This window comes from Oncorhynchus clarkii, chromosome 24 (genome assembly GCF_045791955.1).
Source record: "Oncorhynchus clarkii lewisi isolate Uvic-CL-2024 chromosome 24, UVic_Ocla_1.0, whole genome shotgun sequence".
NCBI lineage: Eukaryota > Metazoa > Chordata > Actinopteri > Salmoniformes > Salmonidae > Oncorhynchus > Oncorhynchus clarkii.
Genome location: NC_092170.1, coordinates 13,552,914 through 13,567,849, shown reverse-complemented (window position 1 = coordinate 13,567,849; position 14,936 = coordinate 13,552,914). Strand labels below are relative to the sequence as shown.

Here is a 14,936-nt window from a genome sequence, read left to right as displayed (position 1 = left end):
TCTAGCATTTATTTGGGCTGCAATCTGAGGTGCAGTTAACTCTAATGAACTTCTGCAGCAGAGGTAACCCTGGGTCTTCCTTTCCTGTGTCGGTCATCATGAGAGCCAGTTTCAACATAGCGCTTGATGGATTTTGTGACTGCACTCGAAGAAACTTTCAACGTTTTGACATTTTCTGAATTGAATGACCTTCATGTCTTGATTTAATGGTGGACTGTTCTTTCTCTTTGCTTATATGAGCTGTTCTTGCCATAATGTGGACATAGTCCTATTTGGTAAAAGACCATCTTCTGTACACCACCCACACCCATACTTTGTTACAACTGATTGGCTCAAACTCATTAAGTTGTTAAAAGTACATTTCTGGAATATCTTTCCAAGGCACACCTTTTAATTGAAATGCATTCCAGGTGTCTACCTCGTGAAGATGGTTGAGAGAATGACAAGTGTGCAAAGCGGTCGTCAAGGCAAAGGGTGGCTACTTTGAAAATTCTCAAATATGAAATATGTTTTTATTTGTTTAACACTTTTTTGGGGGTTACTACATGATTCCATATGTGCTATTTCATTAGTTTTGATTTCTTCACTATTCTACAATGTAGAAAATAGTCAAATAAAGAACCTTTGAATGAGTAGGTGTGTCCACACTTTTGACCGGTACTGTATATCTTTTTGTGCACCAACAATTGATTCCCATTCAAAATCCTATTTTCCCTGACCCTAACCTTAACCCCTAACCCAAACTCTAACCCTAAACATAATCCCTATGCCTAAAATTGTGGATCTGCAAAATGTTCCTCACTTCTCTGAATTTGTGTTGGTTTACTAAAGTGAATACTTCTGGTACTCACAAGTATAGTAAAATGTGTACGCACACACACCAAGTTCACTTCAAGTCTCACTTCAAGCTTGTTTCTCACATTTTACCCCAAAAGAATGTGCCAGGCACTCACTAATGTTTTGCTGGCTGGCTACTCTTCAGCTGGCAACAGCATTGAGACATTCACCATGATCTGCCATGTTAACCCACTTATCATTCAGCCTTGTGAAGAAGGACTCTCTAGTCTCTGTCAAGGAGCCCACTTCAGAGATTCCACAGAGCAGGGCAGCCCTTTTATATAACATAGCCGATCCCAGACTACACCACGGGGAGATAAACATCTAGCCTATAACAGATTTACATCAGGTCCTGTCGCAGCTAGCTGGCCATCATCCAGTGTGTGTGTGTGTGTGTGTGTGTGTGTGTGTGTGTGTGTGTGTATATATATTAAATAATGTGTGGCATGACTGTCACAGAGGACAGTGGCTCGATTGTGCTGCATCCAGCCAAAAATACACACGGGTAGTTTGAAAATGCAAATTTATCATCGGCGGTTCAGCGCCACTCCAACAGTGACACTCTTTCAGCCGTGGTTCATTATGCTCTCTTGAATAATGAAGGAAAACATGATGGGGGAGATGTATACTCACCCTATTTGACTGGATTTTGTTCTTTGCTTGTTGTTGTTGAGGAAACTGATTTGACGTCGTAGCGCCAGGGTCGTTTAGTAGGGCACAAAACCGTTTTGCCACGGTAAAAGAAAAGGAGCGTTTCTTGGACAAGTTCAGGTATTAGCCAACCTCCCTGTTTCACTCGTTTCAAATCAATTTCTCTCCACTGAACACAACCATGCTTCTCAAAGAAAGGAGGGTGCATGAGAAGAGAAAAGGAGAGAATGTTGTTTTTGGTACCACGAAAGTGTCTCCTGGCTTTTGTAAAGCATGGTTTGCATACTTCCTTTTCCATTCTGATGATGTTTTGCAACTGATATTAATCTAGCTTCGCCCGGTTAGTGCAAAAGGAGCATGAGCCTTGAGCTATGGACAGATTCATTTACTGTTCCTTCAAGGTTTGGCCAAGTCTATAAAAGTAAATAAATAAAGAAGAAATGGGCCTGCGTTCTTCCTGACTTGGTGTTGAATCATTTTGGGCTTGTCTGGTGATACCAGAGCTTACGTCAATGCACTAATGCAAAGGAATTTGTATTGATAGAATCCCTGGGACTTGCTTGGTGAAGACTGCTGGTTGTCTTTTTAATGTACAGGGTCACTTCTTTCTTTGCAACTTTCTATCCTCTAACTAGCATACTAGCAATCATGACTGTCTATGCTAAAAATCATTTGGCAGTGTTAAACAGGACGCTATTATCAAAGTTAGGCACATTTTCGGGCCCAACATTTACTTCAAGGCCTCTGTGACATCAGAGACTTCCGGGAACGCTTTCGAAACAGACCAAACAGACCAGGCTGGTATTTGGGGTTTGAGAAGTCAATGACCGAAGTGAAAATTTCTTCCTTACTTGTTCATTTTCTCAATCTAAAGGCAAAACTTAGATCCGAGCCAATGTCTTAAGTAGTTAAATGTTATTATTCCAACCTTATGAAAGTGACAAACTGACACGTTTTAATTTTTGTCAAAAACAACTCTATATCGAAGGAGTGCCTTTGATTTGAGGGCCTGCACATGCTCAGTTTGGCACGAGACGACCATTCGACCCCGATTACGTGTTTCTAAGCATGAGCTTTGCTCGCCAACGTCGCCATGACATCGCCTACAAGTGTGATCAGGGATTTATTTTGGAGAAGCAGTTATAGCCTCTTCATGCTGCACTGTCTTTGGTAATAACGTCAATCACTTGCAAGACCACAAGCAATAGGAGATGCCATTGTGCTCGAGGTAGCCCAAAATGTCTACACACAAAGACTTTAAAGACACAATGATTAGACCTATTATTAATTCATCACAAACCTAAATAGAAGGCAGTTACAGTCAGTCCCATCTACCCTAAAAGCTGTGTTGTGAGATTTAGCGAATGTTAGCCAGACCTTTTGGGACCAAACGGACAACAGTGAGTTTATGAGGACCTAACCCCAAGCATAGTCCAATGCTTCACGTAGCTGGAGAGGGTTTGAGTGACGCTCACGTCATTACCTGTTAATGGTTGATTTGTTATCGAGCGCGGCGAGATTAATAGATTGTGTCTCACGATGCCATTTGCAGCAGTTTACCAGTGCCATCACTCTCCCGATTCAGCGGTGTCAGGAGGACCACACCGGCACCCTTTTACATGGTCCGCCGGCAACGAGGCTTAAACGGCTCTGAGATTTACCGCAGAGTCATCTCAGCCTTGAAGACGGCCTTGCCTTTGACTCAGCTGACCTCCTGGGATGTGTTCAGTAGGGCCCACCGTAGTGAAAATGTTTTAACACGTTCTGAATGAGCGTTTCTTATTAGACAAGTCCCGTTAGTAGAAGTGTTCTTCTACTATTTTGGAACTCTGATCTCAGCGAATGAGAATGTTATTACATGGAATGGGTTACCGTATTACAATGTTCCTGCTGAAATCATGCTTATACACACACAACAAACCCTTGCAGGCTGTTTTGTAGCAATTTGCGGCAGAAATCACATTCCATTACTAAGTCTACAAGCCGTAGTACCAATAGTGGGTGTAAAGTTACCACTGAAAGAAGAGGAACGTCTGTTCATCATTTAGACAGAAATTAGTCTTTGTGTTGTCAACAGTGCAAGTCTGTAGAAATACTGTAGTAAAGGGAGAAAACCGAGCTTTTCAAAGAGCCACAGCCCCCTGCAGAATGATAAATGAAGAATGAGAGAGAGGAGCGCTCAGATGAGAGGCAACGGCAGTGGGAATTAAAATGACATACTTTTTTGTGGACTCACACTTCACAGATCTTAATGTCAGAGCTGCACCAATGGAGCGTTGGCGTTTGTTTGACCTGTGCCTTCTGCTTTTACACTACTACATCTACCACAAGCACTTAGTATAGCAGCATTGTGTTGTTTCAATGGACACCGTGAAGGCCTCTGAAAGTGGGCGATGTGAGGTAAAGCTGCTCACTGCTTGTTCTCTCGCTCACTGTCTCTCTCACTCACACACACACACAGATGGCAGCCTTTAGCCAGGTGCTCCTCACAAGGTCATAACAATAAGACCACGAAGTCCGTTGCCATAGTAACGTGCACCAGTGAGCTTAACTGGTTAAAAGGATGAATAAAGAAAAGCACGACAGCCCTGTTCAATACACCAGACACAGCCAGGCAAGGTACAGCAACCTTTCACTGATTTCTACCAGCTAAGCAGGTGCTGCGAACCCAGCAAAATCATTACAATGTCTAGCTGATAATAGCATTTCATAACACATTTGATATGGTCCAAGGATGTTTATCAGATATAAAAGCCTCTGTAATTTATCAGATAGTCGCTTAATTCATTGGACTCTGAGTTGAGCTGCATTTTGACCAAACAGAACAAAAATACAACAGGTCAGTTGAATGTTCTTTTCTTTGCAGGCCAACCTGAACGATTCCCACAACCAGATGGTGGTGCACTGGGCCGGGGAGAAGAGCAATGTCATTGTGGCGCTGGCCAGAGACAGTGTCGGAGCCGCAGGTCCCAAGACTAGCTCGGTGAGTACACAGTAGTACACTTCCTGCGCATACAGTAGTACACTTTCTCTGTGTACACTACCTGTGACTACAGTAGAACACTTCCTGCGAGTACAGTAGTACACTTCCCGTGAGCACACTAATGTAGTAGCCTACATTTCCTGTAAGTACAGTAACATACCTTCTGTGTTGGATGGTGATCCACAATTGCACAAAAATAACATCCATGAACCTATCCACCACCACATAGCCTGACGCCTACATGTTGTTTTGAACCACTTTTGAATCTTCTTCCCTCTCAATTCACATTTCCCTCTATTCAGATAACACACATAGGATTCTGCCATTTCAAATGTAGACTCCTTTGTTCGAGTTACCATGGCAGAAATGGTAGTGCCATGTTAATCACAGTTTGACTGTGTCATGTTGTCTTTGTGTATCCATGTGTGTTTGTGTGCGTGCATGCATGTGCGTTGTGTGCACGGGCGCCCATCTGGTCAGTGACAGTGACAGGCCACGTGTTGTCAGTGCTGCGGGGCCCGGACCTGTTCTCCTGTGCCAAGGAGATGGCGCCGTGGCCTGCCAGCCGGCCGTGTGCTTCCTCTCCTCTCACAGATCAGATTCACTGAGCCACGGATGAATCCCTCCATCTGTTACACCACCAAAATAGTTCTCTCTCTACTCTGTCTTCTTTTGATGTTATCAGCTCCCTGTCCTGCCTGTTACTCACACTCAGCTTACAGTAACCCAAGCACCTCCCACTGCTTTTGTGCACAGTGTAAGAAGGACCTCCTGCGCTCCTCAAGGGGTTAATGAAATTAACTTTAGATGTAATGCCATTTGCAAAAAAAAGTGTTTGATACTAAACCGCAGAGATACCACTGGTGAACGACAGTTTATTTGTACATTAATTGTTAGTTTTGTTTCTCTCTCCGCTCCCAGTTCAGTACGCTCCTCGATATACCTTCCAGCCAGCATTGTGGATTCAGTGGTCTTTGTGTGCTGTTCTCTGTGGTCTGAGATCCTTGGTCTCTGGCACTCTGACGGGAATCTGAGAGCTCTGACCTCACTCGTGTATTGTCTTTGGTAGAATCTGCAGGACAGGAGGGAACAGAACGGAACACTAAACTCTCTAGTCACTTAACATGGACAAAGCTTTTTCCCAAGTATTGTGTTTCTCTCCGTAGATAAAGTCTGTAGCTGGAAAGTCTAGCTACTGCCTAAATGCTTTGATTCCTTTTACTGAGTCAGTTAATGGCCTCCCTCCCAATACACCCATTCTAAAATGATTTTGTCCTCTACAAGAAATGTCCTTCATCAAAAATCATTTTTCCTGTCCAAAAAGCATCACAACAAAAAGAACAGCTATAGTGGATTTAATTTGTTCACCATGTACTGTGACTTCCATGTTCTCACCTCGTTCCTCTCTCCTCTGTCACATGGTAGGTGTACGTGTCTTATGACTATGGAACCAGCTTCACCCCCATCTCAGAGAGGTTTCAGCTGAGTGGGAAGAAGGAGAAAGAGGGGAACAAGCAGGTCATCTCCCAGTTCTACCACAGCCCTGCTGACAATAAGAGGGTAAGTGGCTGAAGACCATAGAGGTACGTACACTGAGTGTACGAAGCATTAGGAACACCTTCATAATATTGAGTCACATCCCCTTTGGCCCTCAGAACAACCTCAATTTGTCAGGCATGGTCAGGTGTCGGAAGTGTTCCACAGGGATGCTGGCCCATGTTGTCTCCAATGCTTCCCACAATTGTAAATTTGGCTGGATGTCCTTTGGGTGGAGGACCATTCTTGATACACACAGGAAACTGTTGATCATGAAAAACCCAGCAGTGTTGCAGTTCTCGGCACACTCAAACCGGTGCGCCTGGCACCTACTACCATACCCCGTTTAAAGGCCCTTAAATGTTTAGTCTTGCCCATTCACCTTCTGAATGGCTCACATACACAATCCATGTCTCAATTGTTTCAAGGCTTAAAATCCTTCTTTAACCTGTCTCCTCCCCTTCATCTACACTGATTGAAGTGGATTTAACTTCATAGACTGACCAGGTGAAAGCTATGTCATGTTTTGTCTACTCCGTGTACAGTATGATAAGACACACTGTATTAAGACCTTTCTCTATATCGAAGACTGCCCTGATAGGAGTTTTATTATGTTTTCTAAGTTTGAGTGTATAGCTCTTTTTCGTTTGTTTTCCCATCTCCGCACAACCAGCGCAAGGCACATAACATTATTGAGCTTGTGGTTTATTAGGGTTGATTTACCTGTATAGTGTGTGTGTGTGTGTGTGCTTGTGTACATGCGTAGTTATCAGTCATGAGCTCGAGATTGTTCGATGCAGTGCCTTGAGGTTTGGTGCGGTGCCGTGTTCGATTATGTCTCATTGTGTGCCAGTGAGTCATAGCCCTGGCCCCGCCCCCAGCCGTTCCCCCTGGCACTCAGCCCAGTGGAGGTTATTGCAAGGTGTAAGGGTGCATGGGAAACGCAGTTTGTTCCATTAGCAGGCAGGCAGGCATTTGCGTGTGGCCTGCCTTGTGAGCCCTGCAGCCTTGGGCCATCAGTCTGCAGACAGGTGGACTCCAGAGAGCGAGGCAGGGCGGCCTGGTACAACAGCTGGAGGACTCCACCCTCTCAGTCTGCAACATGTTCCCAACATCATGGAGATGGTTACGATGGGAAATGAGTGGTTTCTTCTCATCTGCACATTGAGCTGTGAGCTTTCCCTTTTGAATTCAGGGCCCGTATTTAGCAAGCTTCTCAGAGTAGGAGTACAGGTCTAGGATCAGTTCCTCTCTGTCCATAATACCACTTAGGTCTGACTGGTTACGGATCTGCCTATTTAAAAGAAAGATTCACCCATTTTGATTTTTTGACTGATCTCTGACTGATGTTCTATTCCCGGGGTCATTTCATGTTTCCATGTGTATAAGTATTCACACTCACCGAGTCAATACATGTTACCTCTGGCATCGATTACAGCTTTCAGTCTGTCTGGGTAAGTCTCTAAGAGCTTTGCACACCTGGATTGTTCAGTATTTGCACATCATTATTTTTATTTTATTCTTCAAGCTCTGTCAAGTTGGTTGTTGATCATAGCTAGACAGCCATTTTCAAGTCTTGACACATATTTTCAAGCCGATTTTAAGTCAAAGCTGTAACTTGACCACTCATGAACATGCAATGTCCTCTTCAAGTGTATATTTGGTCTTGTGAGTTAGGTTATTGTCCTCCTAAAAGGTGAATTTGTCTTCCAGTGTCTGGAAAGCAGACTGAACCAGGTTTTCCTCTAGAATTTTGCCTGTGCTTTGCTCTATTAATTTGATTTTTATCCTAAAAAATAATCTATAGTCCTTGCTAATGGCAAGCATACCCATAACATTATGCAGCCACCACCATGCTTGAAAATATGAAGAGCGGTATGGTGGAATCCATGAGTGGTTTCCTTTCTCTCCGGCAACTGATTTAGGAAGGATGCCTGTATCTTTGTAGTGACTGGGTGTGTTGATACACCATCCAAAGTGTAATTAACAACTTCACCATGCTCAAAAGGGATATTCAATGTCTGCTTTGTTTTTACCCATCTACCAATAGGTTTTTGCGAGGCATTGGAAAACCTCTCTGGTATTTTTGTATGAATCTGTTTGAAATTCCTTAATCGACTGAGGGACCTTAAAATGATCTGTATGTGTGGAATACAGAGATGAGGTAGTCATTCAAATATCATGTCATACACTATTATTGCACACAGAGTGAGTCCATGCAATTTATGACTTGTTCAGCGCATTTTTACTCCTGAACTTATTTAGGGTTGCCGTAACAAAGGGGTTGAATACTTGTTTTGTTGTAATTTTTTTCGAATTTGTAAAAATATATTTGTCCCGTTTCCAAGTGGAGGCTGTTGAGAATATAGGAGTTATTGGGAAGGCAGTTAAAAAAATAGATCAAAGGAAGGACCGACAAAATGGGATTATAGCTCCTGTATAATTACGTAATCTGAATTTGCAATTAGGCATTTAAAATGAAATATCTCTGAATATTTATTTTGAATTTCTCATGATTTTTTGGGGGGTGTTTGCAAACAGTCTTTTGAAATAGCTAGACGAGAGATATTTGGAGGTTAGATATTAGGCCGGTTCTTACTATTCTAGTTTGTTGAAATCAGTCAGACTTGACGTTTTAGCAGGTTTATTCAGTTTAGAAAGTTGCAGGTACAAATACAAATGCTATGTATAGAGCAAGAATGATTCCCTGTTCTACAGGAAAGAATGTCCTATCTCTTCTACACAATATATTTATATCTTAACATTCCTTAACACTCCTAAACAGACCCCAGTGGGTATTTAGCCTAACCTTGGCCTGTCTTGTCCTTCTCTTGTTCCAGTACCTCTTTGCAGACAGCACCAACAGCTACCTCTGGAACTCCTTTGACTTCTGCAAGACCATCCAGGGGTTCTCCATCCCCTTCAAGCCCACAGACCTGCTGCTGCACAGCAAGAGGGCCAACCTGGTCCTGGGCTATGACAGCTCCCACCCCAACAAACAGGTACTCAACTGACTGCTATAGAACTGACTGCTATAGAAATGGAGATCTTTGTGCAGGAGGTGTCTATTATGATGATCAGTGCTTTGCCTGTAGCTCTGTGGCCACCATTTTGGTTTGGGGTTAGATGCCTATGTGGACAAATGAGCCCCTGACCTACATTTACTCCCCACCCCCCGCTTCTGTTATTTTTGCAGCTATGGAAATCTGACGATTTTGGAGAGACATGGGTGTTGATCCAAGAGCACGTGAAGGCCTATTTCTGGTAAGATCAATGCCTCTGTGATTGTGTGAGGAGAGGCAGAACGTACAGTCATCAGTATAACCAATTGTCGATGTTGAGTACCAGACTGTCTGCAAAACATTAAAGCATCGGTCTGTGAGAGGGATGGGTGGGATGTGCGTGTGTGTCTTCATTTCCTGTTTACTTCCTGTTTTTCTGTGACTGCCTGCCTCCTCCATCATCTGGCCCTCACTAGACCTTAATGTCTTCCGATTGCTGTCTGCTTACCAAGCATGCAGCTCGCCAGCTAACCCCCTGCCTCTCCAAGTTAAATATATGGATTAGATTGGCCCTTGTAATTGAATGACAATGCCACTATGATCCCTGAGGAAGAGAGACTGATTACAAGATTTTTATTTGGGCCTCACTATGTGTGAATGGCTTAATGACTCTGGTAACACCAAAAGGATTTTGAACCCTGCTATCAATCAGATCTGGGTTCAAATAGTGTTTTAAATCTTTCAAATACTTTGAACGTTTGCTTGAGCCTGCCTGGAGTGCCAGAAGCGCAGAGTTTGCAGAGAAAAGGTCTATCAAGCACATCAAAAACAACAAACTTGCTTAAAACAACCTGATAACGATGATGATTGCGACACTTTCAGTGCCATGTGTCTCTCACCTCAAGTAGTAGGCCTAGGCAGGAGAGTGGCACATTCAAACATAAAACATATTTTCCTTTCCTTTCATATTTCCCCATCCATAAAAGATAAAGCCCTGCTTTGGAAGGATTTGACCGATCTGTTAATGATTTAAAGGCGTGGATGTGGAGGGTTAGCTAGGGTTAGACGTCCAGACCATGCTATCTGAATGGGAAGAATTCCAAGGCCCTTGGCCAATAAATTCTTCCAGTTCAGTTCACATGGTCAACAAAGAAAAACTTTTGGCCCTACCTATGTCCCACTTGCGGCCGTTTTCTGCATCTTTCCAGGGGTGTGGAGCCGTACGACTCCCCCACCACGGTGCTGGTCCAGAGGCACGAGCCCCAGGGGGTGTCCAGCATCCTCAGCAGCACCGACTTCTTCCAGAGTGAGCAGAACCGCCGAGTCGTCCTAGAGAGAGTGGACAACTTCCAGCTCCGGGACAAGTACATGTTCGCCACCACTTCCACAGTAAGTGAGGTTGATTTGCAGGGGGAATTATACATGACAGGCATTCTGTTGCTTTTGCAGTGTTGAGAATGCTCATGTTAATATGGAGAGGAATGCCCACATTGATTATTTTAAAAACACAAAAAGTGGGTGGTCTTACCTTAACTATGTTCTATTACAGTGCCTTCAGAAAGTATTCACACCCTTGACTTCTTCCACATTTTGTTGTTAAAACCTGAAGTGAAAATCGATTAAATAGTGCAATAATAGTGTTTAGCATGTTTATTTAGGACTACCTCATCCCTGTACACATACAGTTATCTTTAAGGACCCTCAGTCGAGCAGTGAATTTAAGGAAGGAAACCGCTCAGGGATTTTGAGGAAGGAAACCGCTCAGGGATTTCACCAATGGTGACTTTAACTTCTTGCGTCGAGCCATCCCGGATCCGGGATCGTGACTACAGCCTCAAGCTCATTACCATAACGCAACGTTAACTATTCATGAAAATCGCAAATTAAATGAAATCAATATGCTAGCTCTCAAGCTTAGCCTTTTGTTAACAACACTGCCATCTCAGATTTTCAAAATATGCTTCTCAACCATAGCAAAACAAGCATTTGTGTAACAGTATTGATAGCTAGCGTAGCATTTAGCATAGCATTTAGTGTTAGCATTCAGCAGGCAACATTTTCACAAAAAAACAGAAAAGCATTCAAATAAAATCATTTACCTTTGAAGAACTTCGGATGTTTTCAATGAGGAGACTCTCAGTTAGATAGCAAATGTTCAGTTTTTCCTGAAAGATTATTTGTTTAGGACAAATCGCTCCGTTTTCTGCGTCACGTTTAGCTACGAAAAAAACCTGTATCCAGGATTGTGTAAATCTATCCGCAAGCTCATTAGCATAACGCAACGTTAACTATTCATGAAAATCGCAAATGCAATGAAATAAATCTATTTGCTCTCAAGCTTAGCCTTTTGTTAACAAGACTGTCATCTCAGATTTTCAAAATATGCTTTTGAACCATAGCTAAACAAGCATTTGTGTAACAGTATTGATAGCCTAGCATAGGATTATCCCTGGCATTCAGCATGCAACATTTTCACAAAAACCAGAAAAGCATTCAAATAAAATAATTTACCTTTGAAGAACTTCAGATGTTTTCAATGTGGAGACTCTCAGTTAGATAGCAAATGTTCAGTTTTTACAAAAATATTATTTGTGTTGACAAATTGCTCCGTTTTCTTCATCACGTTTGGGTAAGACATTTAAAAAAAAAAAAAAATTTTAAGTCATTAATTAAAACGCAAACTTTTTCCAAATTAACTCCATAATATCGACAGAAACATGGCAAACGATGTTTAGAATCATTCCTCAAGGTGTTTTTCACATATCTATCGATGATAAATCCTTCATGGCAGTTGACTTTCTCTTCTGAAGAAATGGAACGCGCATGGACCTAGAGATTACGCAATAATTTCAACACAGGACACCGGGCGGACACCTGGTAAATGCAGTCTCTTATGGTCAATCTTCCAATGATATGCCTACAAATACGTCACAATGCTGCAGACACCTTGGAGAAACGACAGAAAAGGCAGGCTCATTCCTGGCGCATTCACAGCCATATAAGGAGACATTGGAACACAGCGCCTTCAGAATCTGGGGCATTTTCTGTATGAAACTTCATCTTGGTTTCGCCTGTAGCATTAGTTCTGGGGCACTCACAGATAATATCTTTGCAGTTTTGGAAACGTCAAGAGTTTTTTCTTTCCAAAGCTGTCAATTACATGCATAGTCGAGCATCTTTTCGTGACAAAATATCTTGTTTAAAACGGGAACGTTTTTTATCCAAAAATTAAAAGAGCGCCCCCTATCTCGAAGAAGTTAAAACAGTTACAGATGTCGTGACGTGACCTTCATTAATCTGATGACTGTTATTTATTCAATCCACTAACTATGTTTAATTGTTACCCCATTTAAATGAGTCATGTAACAAACTCATTAGGAATTTACCATCTCCTGAATTAAACTCTAGATATATATAAGTTGTATATCGATAACAATCACTTATTAATCATTACCTCATATCAGTCTCATTTGGAACGTCGCAGACTTCTTGAATCCGCAAGAACCCCATCCTTTTCTGACTATTCAGTACTGAACAAATGTATTTAATTGTTTATTTAATAACTAACTAAATAGTAATACCGAATACACATACAGTCGTGGCCAAATGTTTTGAGAATGACACAAATATTAATTTTCACAAAGTTTGCTGCTTCAGTGTATGACAGCTTGTTACACAGAGATGGAGAAGGGGGTGGGGAAAATAGAGAGAGAGGGAGAAAGGGAAATTTATCGTGGATACATTCTAGGACTGTTGTCACATTAATCCTATACCTTGCACACGAACTGCCACCCATTTGGGTAAGAAATGTATTTATGTGTAGATGTCCTTGTTTGTTGTGTCTCTGTTGAAACCAATCAATCCTTCTATGGGGAATGGCTCGATAATGTAAGGCTCTTATTTTTCACCAGAAGTCGCAATGTCCTTGTCCTGGCTTGGAGTGGAGTGTTTATTCAGAACAGATACTCAGTGATTGTCTGAGATGGAATTTTATTCTTTCCCACCTCGTGTCTTTAGTCAAAGTTCTAGGACCACTTTTACATGCCCAGCTGCAGACTGGAGATTTTAATGCCTAGTTTTTATCTTCTTCACCTCGTTTTGAGTTTCCAACCGTTTGTAACATTTAGCTCATGCTTCACGTCTGCTGGTCTCAAGATTGATTATTCAGGGTTCAGCTCCCGACCACTTTACATGCCAGTAGCAACCCGGCAATGTTCGGGTCTGTTGTAAATTTTGTTACCAAGGCTTTTTATCCTCAGGGAAAAAGGGGTCATTCAATCACGCCGACACGATGTCTGTGCTCACTTGGGGCGTGGCTACTGACTGGGCAAAAGTTTATATGAAAAACAATTATCTCATTAGAAGACTAAAATCACATTCCTATCTTAACAAAAAAAACTCTCATACTTAATCATATATTTTGTATAACATTTAGATGTAAACTTGACACTTTCAGAGTTATTTCTTGATATCATCCTTAATGACATCAAAATAAACAATATGACAATATATATTCTTTAAGTCTCCACTGATCATTCTAAACTTTCAGATGTTCCAATGTTCACTTTCTGGGCAAAAAGGTTTTGGCGGCAAAAGTCTTCTGGAGACAAAGCACATTTCTTTCCCAATACTGAGGAGCAAAGGGAGAGATTCTCCTGCCTAATTTACGACCGAGTGTTAAGGTGTCAAAACCGGGCCACCCCCCTTCCCCTCTTCTGTGGGTAAGAGGGTCTGGTTGTTGTCAGCTATTTACCAAGCTGATCTGAGGCCTTTGTGTCATGACTCTCCTGGGTGAGGCACAGAGTTTAATGGCTGTGGTAGGAGAAAACTGAGGTTTGATCTACAACATTGTAGTTACTCCACAATACTAACCTAATTGGCAGAGTGAAAAGAAGGCAGCCTGTACAGAATAAAAATATTCCAAAACATACATCCTGTTTGCTTACCAAGACAACAGAATGTTCCTAAGTGGCCTAGTTAAAGTTTGACTTAAATTGTCTTAGAAATCTATGGCAAAACTTGAAAATGGCTGTCTAGCAATGATCAACAACCAACTTGACAGAGCTTGAAGAATAAAATAAAAATAATGATGTGCAAATATTGTACAATCCAGGTGTGCAAAGCTCTTAGAGACTTTGCACTCACAGCTGTAATCGCAGCAAAAGGTGATCTCAACATGTATTGATTCATGGGGTGTGAATACTTATGTAAATTTGATATTTCAGTATTTATTTTTCAAAAATGGTGCAACAATGTCTACGAACATGTTTTCACTTTGCCATTATGGGGTATTGTTTGTAGATGGGTGAGACATTTTTTATTCCGGCTGTGACGTGACAAAATGTGGAATAATTTAAGGGGTATGAATACTTTCTGAAGGACTGTAAGTCATTAGTCAAACCCATCATATTGAACTGGTATGCTTAAATACCTGATAAGTCCACCACATGCATAGAATCGTTCTAAAGGTAGTATCTCTTATCCCTAGCTAAAGTATTTGGCCTCCTATAACCCCAGCAGTGTCTGTTTGCGATAAAGTCGCACGTTGTTTGGCATATGGAAACCACAGGCACACGACTGCTGCTTTTTGAAACAGATGGGGACGGTTTGATCCCAGGTTCCTTCCTTGGCTGTGAATCTGCGTCACAAATATCCAGCGTGCTTTGCCTGGGCGCATGCAGTCCAATAAAATATTGACTCCTCCATGAAAAGAGGAATATCTTTTGTTGTGTACACAATGTGGACTGGAGAGACGGGCCATGTCATGTACTGTGGAACACTGGGGTTAATGTGGTATGATACATACCGATCCCATCAAAACTAGGCTGAAATATTAGTTTGCATTTGATAGCACACATGTCTATTCTGAGCCAATTACGGGTAATAATTCCTGTCTGTGCAAATTCAGTCCTAGCCCTGAATAACCA

General features: G+C 42.0%; 1 protein-coding gene across 2 annotated transcripts in view; it reads left to right on the top strand.

Annotated features, from left to right (window-relative positions):
- The window catches only part of LOC139382526 (sortilin-related receptor-like), an 82,205-nt gene that overhangs the window by 9,817 nt on the left and 57,452 nt on the right, over window positions 1–14,936 (top strand). For both annotated transcript variants that reach the window (XM_071126622.1, XM_071126621.1), the window contains exons 2-6: window positions 4,355–4,471; window positions 5,897–6,031; window positions 8,848–9,009; window positions 9,204–9,271; window positions 10,218–10,398. In XM_071126622.1, coding sequence (XP_070982723.1) covers window positions 4,355–4,471; window positions 5,897–6,031; window positions 8,848–9,009; window positions 9,204–9,271; window positions 10,218–10,398 — 663 coding nt within the window. The remainder of the gene's footprint in view (window positions 1–4,354; window positions 4,472–5,896; window positions 6,032–8,847; window positions 9,010–9,203; window positions 9,272–10,217; window positions 10,399–14,936) is intronic.